This window comes from Periophthalmus magnuspinnatus, chromosome 3 (assembly GCF_009829125.3).
Source record: "Periophthalmus magnuspinnatus isolate fPerMag1 chromosome 3, fPerMag1.2.pri, whole genome shotgun sequence".
NCBI lineage: Eukaryota > Metazoa > Chordata > Actinopteri > Gobiiformes > Gobiidae > Periophthalmus > Periophthalmus magnuspinnatus.
The window spans coordinates 25,109,757-25,120,485 of NC_047128.1; the positions used below are offsets into that span (position 1 = coordinate 25,109,757).

General features: G+C 39.9%; 1 protein-coding gene across 2 annotated transcripts in view; it reads left to right on the forward strand.

Moving 5' to 3' along the window:
* Window positions 1-10,651, forward strand: part of abcc12 (ATP-binding cassette, sub-family C (CFTR/MRP), member 12) — an 89,731-nt gene extending 79,080 nt beyond the window's left edge. Inside the window, exons 15-29 of one of the 2 annotated variants that reach the window (XM_055229583.1) lie at window positions 4,509-4,593; window positions 4,843-4,884; window positions 5,048-5,137; window positions 5,225-5,328; window positions 5,463-5,642; window positions 5,711-5,937; window positions 6,334-6,471; window positions 6,543-6,732; window positions 6,842-6,931; window positions 6,999-7,188; window positions 7,262-7,421; window positions 9,384-9,462; window positions 9,840-9,953; window positions 10,069-10,233; window positions 10,317-10,651. In XM_055229583.1, the coding sequence (XP_055085558.1) occupies window positions 4,509-4,593; window positions 4,843-4,884; window positions 5,048-5,137; window positions 5,225-5,328; window positions 5,463-5,642; window positions 5,711-5,937; window positions 6,334-6,471; window positions 6,543-6,732; window positions 6,842-6,931; window positions 6,999-7,188; window positions 7,262-7,421; window positions 9,384-9,462; window positions 9,840-9,953; window positions 10,069-10,233; window positions 10,317-10,409 (1,947 nt within the window). In that variant the 3' untranslated portion in view covers window positions 10,410-10,651. The remainder of the gene's footprint in view (window positions 1-4,508; window positions 4,594-4,842; window positions 4,885-5,047; window positions 5,138-5,224; window positions 5,329-5,462; window positions 5,643-5,710; window positions 5,938-6,333; window positions 6,472-6,542; window positions 6,733-6,841; window positions 6,932-6,998; window positions 7,189-7,261; window positions 7,422-9,383; window positions 9,463-9,839; window positions 9,954-10,068; window positions 10,234-10,316) is intronic. The other variant, XM_055229572.1, reaches the window with a different exon arrangement.
* The last annotated feature ends 78 nt before the right edge of the window (window positions 10,652-10,729 follow it).

Genomic DNA, 10,729 nt, shown 5'->3' on the forward strand with positions numbered 1-10,729 from the left:
GTGAGCTGGATCTGAGGCTGAGGTGTTCATACCAGTCGTGGAAAGCTGGGTCGGAGACAGAGGTGCAGAGTGGTTCCAGGGAGCAGGATCACAGTGGATACATGGACAAATAAACTGGAGCATGACATGAAGAACGACTAGTGGAAATACCGGAAGTTGACAAGACGATCTGGCACTCAGTGTCGGCTCCTCAGTCCTTTTGCACTCACAGGTGCAGCTAGATTGAAGATGAGTTGCAGGTGTGTGTGGGAGAAACCAGACTCCGCCCAGCTCCAGGCTCAAACACAGAAGGGAGGGGGGAAAACAGCACAGAACACACAAAAAACCCAAGTTCTTCCTATTCATCATCTACATTCTAACATTTAGTTTCATTTTCCATAAGCACAACATTCACTGTCACTGCTACGTCGATGACACCCAGCTCTACCTCTCCACTAAACTTTCACTTCCACATCTCTCCTTCACCCTCTGTCTGCAGGAAATGAAGTAAGGAGAGCGGCCATTGAATCAATTGAATTATGGGCCCAGAGATCTCATGGAATGTGGCAGAGACTCTCTCCTTCCCTGTCTATCCTCTTTATTTATTCAGTATTTTTTTTCTTAATGGGATTTTATGGGATAATGTCTCTGGAGGCAAGACAAGGCAAGTTTATTTGTATAGCACAATTTGTACACAAAGTAATTCAAGGTGCTTTACTGTATAAGAAAAAATCACAATCCAACAAATCAAAACATAAATAATCACAAAGAATCATCATAAAATGAACATTAAAATAGAAAAGTGCAGAATAAAAACCTTTCAGCCATATGCACAGCTAAGTAGAACCATTTTGAGCCTGGATATAAACATTGTCAAAGTAAATCCCTGTCTTACATCTTCAGGAAGACTCTTCCAGGTTTTACCTGCAACTCTAACTCTGGGCACCAGTAGGAGGCTGGCCCCTGAGGTGCTCAGTGCGACATGGTTCATATGGCACTAATATATTGGATATGTACTTATATATATACTTATATATATATATATATATATATATATATATATATATATATATATATATATATATATATATATATATATATATATATATATATATATATATATATATATATATATATACTGCTCATACTTCCTGGTTCTAGTCAGGACCCGAGCAGCAGTGTTCTGGATGTACTGCAGCTGTCTTAACGCACGTTTGGGGAGGCCAGTGAGCAGGATGTTACAGTAGTCTAATGTACTGGAGACAAATGCATGGATAAGTCTCTCCAAGTCTGGTTTTGACAGTATACCTTTAATTTATAAAATGTTTTTAGATGATAAAAAGCTGCAGATGTTATTGATTTGATGTGGCTGATAAAGTTCAAGTCTGAGTCCATTATTATCCCCAGATTTCTAGCCTGATTTGAAGGGTTTAGCAAGAGAGACAGGAGGTGACTGATAACACTTTCTCTTTGTTTTTGTGGGCCAAAAGCTGAGTTTAGCTGGAGAATGCTGTTTTTCATCCACACACTGATCTGTTGGATGCAATGGCAGAATGAATCCACTGGTCCATATACACATTGTTGCTGCTTATTAACTGGCATAACAGCAACATGCAGAGATTGAACAGCAGGGGTCCCAGGATTGACTCCTGGAGCACCCCACAGGTCTGAATCACATTTTCCAATTTCAACAAAGTATACCCTGTCTCGTGATGGGAGTTGAACCAGTTTAGTGCAGACCAGAGATGCCCGCCCAGTCCTCTAGTCTATGTAAGAGGATCCCATGATTCACAGTGTCAAAGGCAGCACTCAGGTCTAACAGGATCAAGACTGAGACTTTGCCTGCATCAGTGTTCAGGCAGATGTCATTTGTCACCTTGATATGACCAGCCTTAGTGCTGTGGTGGTCTAGAACCTGCCTGGAAAACATTAAAGGAGTTGTTCATTTGAAGTTAATAAACTGTTGGTTAACAATTTTTTCAAGTATTTTTCCTAAAAATGGCAGATTTAAGATGGGTCGGTAATTGCTTAGTATTGTGGCATCAAGACTGCTCTTCTTTAAGAGAAGCTTGATAACTGCAGTTTTCAAAGCTCTTGGGAATGTTCCAGTGACTTGTTAACTATGCAAGTGAGTGGTAATAACAAGCTGTTGAGCATAGACATTAGAAATCGAGGTAGCATGTAGAGGATCGCAGACTGGCGACGATCTCTTGGACAGTTTTGTCAGCTACAGGCGGAAAGTGAGTCAGCTCTAAGTGTCTGTGGCTGCATGGTTGTTATTTGGGTTGTGAAATTGATGGCATTTTTAATGCCCTGAACCTTGTTATTAAAGAATACTGCAAACTCATTGCTCTTAGATGTGGAAATTAGTCCTAACGGGAGTGGCGCTGGAGGGTGGTGATTCAAAATTAGTTTCAGTATGACTGGATGTTATCTTCTTCAGGAATGCGAACTAAATTTCTCTGATTGGACAATCTAACTGTCCATCTGTTTATCAGTCTACGTGGTGTAACTGCAGATATAGCTCCATCACAGGGCCTGATATTATCATTATCATGACTGTATGTCCTGGGACAACAGAGGACCTGTGTGTCCTAGCTCTTGTCCTAGCAGAAGGAGAAGAAGGAGTTTGGGTGAAAGACGATGGAGAATAGGAGGGAGGGCCTTGGGTGGGGAAACTGTTAGGTGCTGTTAGGTGTGAGGGGAGCCATCTTAATTCCTGATCTGATGAGGTTTCTAGATGATTGGGAAGGGCCATGGGTGAGGAAAAGGAGAGTGAAGAGTACCTAGAAGGAGTAGATGTAGCAAAGGGGACCCAGGGCTGGTCTGGGGGCAGGGAAGGTGATGGGGATGCTGCTGAGACTGAAACCTCTGCTGGGGATGTCACAGACAGGTCCAAGACCTTTTAACGAGGACCCTAGGGGAAGTGACGCAGGTGATGAATCCTTCACTGAGGAAGGTGGTGGTGCTGACTTGTTCTCTGGGGGAGATGGAGGTGGTGGTGCTCCTTGTGGTGCTGACACATTGGCTCGGTCTCTTGCTTGCACAGAAGAAATGCCTCTTTTCTCTCACTAGCTGCTCAAGACCCTGTCCAGGCTGGTGCTTAACCACACGCGGGCCATGTTTCAATTCGCCAAATGCACCTTTTGAAGGGACCCTTCGAAGTACTCTTCAAAGTGTAGTTTGGAGGTTCCGGACGAGAATCTGCCCTCCTCAGTGTAGCCGCCATCTTGCTGAAGTGGGACGGGCCCACACCACGGACTGCACTTCCACCGCTGTCTTTGAGCGTACGATACGTACATTACGTACGTTATTTTTAATTATTTATTATTTAATAGAAGAAAAGCCAAGATGTCGACGTCACAGCCGTTTCATTTTATTTTTTTTTTATTGAATATCAATAGGCAAGTACAACGTTCAAGGTGATTTTTTTCTCATTTGTAGCTACTTCATAACATTAAGAAAATATACCTTGTGAAAATGTAACAACAGAGACAGAGGTAACAGTATAATTTTTACATTCATAGTCTATAAACCAGAGAACACTGATTAGTTGTACATAAAGTGGGATATTGCGGTTTAACGATTCAGTATTTTGGCCAGTGGCTACACCACTTTAATAACAGTAGAGGGCGATGTTTACCTTCTATGCCGTGCCAGTTCTTTCCATCTTATTATTGTGAAGTATTTTCTAACAGTGCAGCACTACATCAAACTAGTATCTTCATTTACTAACACAAAGGTAAATGACACGTGCCCACGAGGGGGTGCAGACCTATGGAATGTACCGGAACACATGAAGATTTTGTGCACGTCTCAGGACTCTCTTCTATTCTTTCCGAGTCCGTTGCTTCATTGTTCACATTACCTGTGTGGAACTCATTAAACTCTTCTGACTTTATGTTTCAGTCTCTTGGTCTTTGACACTCACAATAGAAACGAACATTCTTACATTATTCTTATTGCAGTAATAATTTCTAATGATAATAATGTCTTCTTATTGTGTAGCAACAACTGCACATTCCTTTATTCCATGTAACTCCCCTACTTTTTAATCCTCAAACACACAGTACAGATCTTTCATGTCGCACTGTTGTAGATGAGGTAAACCAGTACGAACATTTGAACGTGTATTGCGCAGGGGACTCTATTTTCTTCTCTTTCTTGCGTGGTGCATGATGGGATATAGAAGTGCGTGAAGTGTGCACGGATGCACGCTTCGATTACATCCGATCTCCATGGAAACGCTGGAAAGGGAAGGGCAAGTTTGTCGGGCGCATTCAGTAGGGTGCGTTGAAATGGGACAGCCCTTGTTGCACTGGAAATTACGTAACAGCCCTTTGACGCACACTTCGAATGGTGATTCTAAGGCCAGTTTGGCGAATTGAGACACGGCCACACACTCGCAAATATCTAGGCTATTAATTAAGGAAGTTTGAATCATTCTTAATAAACTATTTTATTATATATAAGTAAGGGTAATTACGGTGCATCTTTTGTCATAATACATTTATCTATTTCACTTTTAGGCCCAGAAAAATGAAAAAGAGATACCCTTTCAGGACAGGATCCAGAAAGATACCATTCGAAGAGCCCAAGCAGAAAATGGAATAGGTAATACAAGTTGGCCTTAATACAAATTTGAATGACGCATTTGTCAAAAATCGTGCCTTTGTTGTTGCCTTTACCTTTAGCTAAGACTGAAAATACACATTCAGAATACATACACTGCCTGCACAAAACTGTAAAGATGCCCTCATTTGACATGATTTAATTTTCTTTAGGAAAAATGTTTTTTTATGGATATTTTGTAGAATATGTTTTGATATAAGCAAATACATTATTAACATGCTGCTCTTCTAGCCTTTGATAGGTCAGATGAAAACGAGTCAGTTTCCCCAAAATGTAAGTTTTTTGTTTTTTTTTTTGTTTCTTTTGTAACAACAATAGTAATTTTAAGGTTACCAGGATTTAGCACCTTTGACCCCCTAATGGCAATACTAAGCAACAAAAGATGGAAGAATGATGATTTTCTCTGTAAGTTTTAATATACTTTATTCTCCTGAAGCTCCTGTAGACAAAGACCAGCTAGTTAAACAGGAAACTAAAGGCACCATGAAATGGAGAATCTACTACAGTTATGCAAAGGCAGCAGGAGGTGATGCAGAAAGCACTTATACTTCATTAAGTCACTAATGCCATTTCTCAACACATACTTCACATGCTTCTTTCTTTATCTCCGCAGGATTGTGTGTTGTATTTCTGATGTCAGCAATTTTTGTCTTGCAAGTCGGATTCACAGTCTTTGGCAACTGGTGGCTCAGTTACTGGTTTAGACAGGGTAATGGGGTGAGTTTTTTTTTTTTTTTTTATTTTTTTATTCTTACTCACCTTCTTGGAAAGAGGCAGCCTTGGTGTGGGAAAATAAGTGGCATGGGAATAAGGTAAATTTTTGCATAAACCTGCTTCTGTTGTTTTGACAGTCCAGTAACGCCACTTCAAACTCTGGTAACATCACCGAAAACCCTCAGCTTCACTTTTATCAAATGATTAATGGCTTAATCATTGTTGTCATGCTCGCACTAGCGCTTTTAAAGTGCTTTGTCTACACAAGAATAACAGTGAATGCTGCCTGCAACTATCATGACAAAATGTTCAGAAATGTAAGTATTTTACAACTATAGTTAAGAAGCTTAGATAGGTCAGTTCTAATATTATTTTCCTGTCACAGGTCCTGTCTTATCCCATGAGTTTCTTTGACACAACACCAACTGGCCGTATTCTGAACCGCTTTGCTAAAGACCTAGAAGAGGTGGACTCAATGCTTTCAAATAACATCAACATTAGTATTCAGTACTCTCTTTTAGTCATCTTTACCCTCATTGTTGTTGCATCCATCTTTCCACTGATGCTCTTGGGTGTGCTGGTTTTTGGAGTCTTGTTTGCAGTCGTCCTCTTGTAAGTTATGGTTTTTAAGTGAATACAATTACCGGTAATTGTTTCACTATGGGAAAATGCCTTGGGTGTGATGAGCTGAGAATGGGAGGTAGAACATGCCATGTAATCATACAGCAGTGTCTCGTCTTTTTAGATGTGAAAATGATCATTCTGATGTATCCTGTGTGTGGTAAATGTTGAAATGCTGTCAGTGTGCTGTTATCAGTAATTGTGCTTATAATATTTTAGAATTTGCATATGTAATTATAAATAGGAAGACAAAGTATACTTATGATCTGTTATAATTTTCGACAAGACTCAGGTCAGTTGACTATAACACAATAAGAGGGCTAAATATAAGGAAAGTATGTCATGACAAAACATCACACATTCTCTAATGTTTATTTCTTTTTCCAGTATAGTCCGAGGAAGTATTCGACAAATGAATCAAATGGAGAATATAAGTCGCTCACCCTGTATTTCATTGACTACTTCAACACTGCAAGGCATGAGCACAATCCACGCCTACAACCTTAAAGACAGCCAGTTAGAAATGTACATTAACATTAATTACAATACTGGCTTATTGCTGTTTCTAATTTCTATACTTGTTTCTCTTGTTATAGGTTTAAGGTGCTTACAGACGTGAACTCAAATAACATTTTTCTGTATAATTCTGCATCGAGATGGATGTCATTCTGTCTGGATTTTTTTGCTGCCTCCATGAGCTTTTTAGTATCATTGTTTGTTATTTTCAGCAGTAATGACCTTATACCATCATCTCTGAAAGGACTGGCCATGGCATACATTATACAGGTACACAATGTAACAGAGATATTTTTTATAAAATAATACTATAATACTATACTTTTTTATAAAATAATATAATACTTCCAGCTGCCAATATGTTTGTATATATCTCTAGCTAACAGGAATGCTTCAGTATGTTGTGAGACAGTCGACAGAGATGGATGCAAGGTTCACCTCAGTGGAGCGTCTTCAAGAATACATTAAAGTAATCAAAAGATAAATATTATTATTACTATATTATGAACTCCTAGTAAGTGTTCACATTTAAATAGGGTGGTACATCTGAGTCTCCCAGACGAGTGCAAAATGCTCAAATTCCCCCAAACTGGCCAATGAATGGGACCATCACTTTCCAGAACTATAAGATGAGATACAGAGAAAACACACCAGTTGTCCTAAATGGGTTGAACGTGTCCATCAAAGGTGGAGAGAAGCTTGGTATTGTGGGAAGAACAGGGTCAGGTTGGTCAAAATGCACAGTATTTTTGGTCAATGCTGTGGTCTCTTTGTTTGAACTAATTCCTGATGTGGACAGGAAAGTCATCTTTGGTCGTAGCTCTGTTCCGTCTGGTGGAGCCCACAGAAGGATCCATACTGATAGATGGAGTGGACATAACCGCCATTGGTCTGTATGACCTACGCAACAAACTCTCTGTCATCCCTCAAGACCCTGTTCTCTTTATTGGCACTGTCAGGTATTAGACACACATTACACATTTCATTTTAGTATAATTCCTCAGGTGTCCAGGTAGATTTCAGAAGGTTTAATTAATGCCGCAAGCGGCTCTGGTGGCCCACACCCCTTCACCCACCCCAACTCCTGCGATCACTCCCACATCGCAATCTCCCCACTCAGCTCCCGCCCAAGCCAGTATCTGTCCCCCTTCACACCATTTCTATAGTGCATTGTGTTGATTGCTTTATACTGGTGGTGTCTGTGGCTTTGAACCAGCACCCTCATGCATAATATAGATATGGTGTAATTGTCTATTTTGCATATTTTTAGGCCGACAATGTTGTGTCTTTATGTGTATTATAGGGAGTGCTATTGTATGGAGTGATCATGTGCTTTTTTCTTAGTTCTGTTCATGTTTAGATTTTGCACCCATTTGAGGGTGTAAAATCTAAACATTTTGAGCTCTCTTAGGTGCATGTGCATGTAAGACATTTTTAAATATTTTTTTTAGGAATCTTTTCGCCCCTGCTGATGAAACGTCAAAAATGACCCATGTCCATAATATATTTTTGTGCTTCTTGTCACGAATCGAATGTAATGGCCACATTTTATACCAATCCAATAATGTTAACGATTCATGTCTATGTAGGGGGTGCTATAGTATTATTACTATAGTATAGTATTGATCAAATTTCATAGTCCATTACATTCAGGCCTGAATCACACATCTGTGATTTGAATTTGAGCTGCGTGTATGACATTTTAAAATTATTTTTTTAGGCATCTTTGCACTTTACATACACATACATTTTGTAGACATGCAGTCAAAATGGCAACGGATTTTCATATAACACTGCTCCCACTCATTTTTAGCCTTGTGTCACGGTGCTCTATCACTGTTCCGAATTTTGTGAGTGTACATCAAAGTTTGTCCGGCTCATCTCCCATAGAAGTCCACTTCTAGGCGGCGCTGTTGAGTCGGGTAAATTGGACGGGCTTGTGATGCCCATTTTATCGACTTTTTTGTCAGACTATTTGATTCTATATCCTCATGTGAGATGTTCAGGCAGTCAAAAATGCAATCATTTGGTTGGAAAAAGAATAATAAAAACCCACAAAGAACAATGCCACTCGCCATTCACTATATGGCTGGCTATGTGATTCAATATGGCTGACTTCCTGTTCGTCATAGAACAGTCATTCACTATGTGACTGGCGAGGGCCAGTTATGTCAACTAATTTATTCGATTTTAGGTTGGATATGTTTTGGCACTCATCCCAGTAGCTTCTTCAGTTCTGACGCAGCTTTGAAAGGGACTGGTTTAATGTATTGCCACCCCTGAGAATAGGGCAAGTCAAAGCTAGGTTTTATTAGCAGCGGATCATCTACAGTCACAGCACTAACACATATCCTCTAGCAGTGGCATGAGACACACACAACAATCTTAAGCTGAATGCACATGTTGTGCTTTTGACATAATCTTGGCACTAGCAGAGACGTAGATTCTGTACCCTCTGTGGGTCAAGTTTGAAGAGTTACCCTAGAGACAGAACAAACAGTAGTTTCGGGTTCCAGCATTTTGCCACTATTTGTCATTACAGTGGGTGTCCTCCAGGGTGGATATTGTCTCCTTTACTCTTTGTAATATGCATGAACTTAAATGAACGTACATGTCTTCCATCTTCAGTTTTTCCTGTGAAATATGCTCTCACACTGATTGAGGTGCTTATGGCGACACTTTTGCATCTCACACAGAAGGCACTAGACTAAAATGCAGATGAGTGGGGTCAGTGGGTCAAGAGTCTCCATGTTCAAGCTTCTTGGACTAAAAATGTCCTCTGATTTATCCTGGGATGCGTATATAAAATATATGCTCTCCATAACAAGCCATCTGTGCAGTTTGAAGACCTGTACTCCCAAGTGAAATCCTTCAACAGATCTGAGCTTCGTCAGACCTTTAAAAACTGCATTTGCTTACAGATATAATATGGACCCTTTTGACAATTACAGTGATGATGAAATCTGGGCAGCGTTGGAGAAAACCTACATGAAGGATGCTGTACGTTACCTCATTTGAATCTTTTTTTCCCCTTTTTTTAATAGGCCTTAGTTTAGTTGAGCTTGATGCTCTTTATTCAAAAACCCTACTTTCTAAAGCCCATATGCACACAATCCCCGTCATTTTGCAACCTTTCTGGTTTTAGTATGGGGTGGGTCTTCTCAGCTGCATGTCCAAAGGAGGAGCCTTTGGGCCTCAGTTTTTTTTTCTGTGGATCAGGTGTGAGTTAATGTGGACACACTGTGAATTCATCATCATTTGAGCAGTTTTGGCAGTTTGTAAATGTCTAAAAGAACTTTTTTAGTATATTGAAACATAAATTTGACTCTACTTTGAAATTGCATTTGTGCCACTGAGCTAACATTGTTTCTCCACAGATCTCACAACTTGAAGGGAAGTTACTTGCTCCAGTTTTGGAAAATGGAGAGAACTTCTCAGTAGGAGAAAGACAACTGCTGTGTATGGCTCAAGCTCTACTGCGCAAGTCAAAGGTTAGTCTTAAAGATGATACAAACTGTATTTGTGTCTCCCTAGCATGACCTATTTTAAAATAAATGATGAATGTAATGCTTTGCACATAACTGTACTGCACATCTGAACTATTAGATTATTCTGCTGGATGAGGCAACAGCATCCATTGATGCAGAGACAGACACTCTCATCCAGAATACAATCAAAGAAGCTTTCCAGGACTGCACTGTGTTGACCATTGCACACCGCATCAACACTGTTCTGACCTCTGATCGTATTCTGGTCATGGACCAGGGACAGGTAGCACATATATGGCCACAGGCCCTTTTACAAACAGCAGTTGCTACAGAGTTTGATGTAACACTCTTTGTTGTGTTGGGTAGGTGGCAGAACTGGACACACCAGACGTGTTACAGCAGAGGCCAGACTCCATCTTCTCTTCTCTGGTGGAGGCCACTGAAACTTCAAGCTGCTAAGGACCGCCAACACATTTATAGTGATCTTCAAAAATATTGCCTTCACAGTTAATTACTGTAGCTTATTATTTCAAATGCTCTGTATGATTAAATAACCATCATCTGTTTCTTGCAATTCTGCCACTTTTGTTATACCAATTAAAATGCATTTGGCTCTCACTTACACTGACCCTTTAATTAGTCATTGCCATAAAATAATTGAATAAATTTTCTTGGAATGCCATTGTATTTTATTGTAAGCCAATGGATGGGGTTTAGTTTAATGATGTATGTTTAATGATATATGTTTGACTTAAGCAAATTTATTTTCAACTTTAATG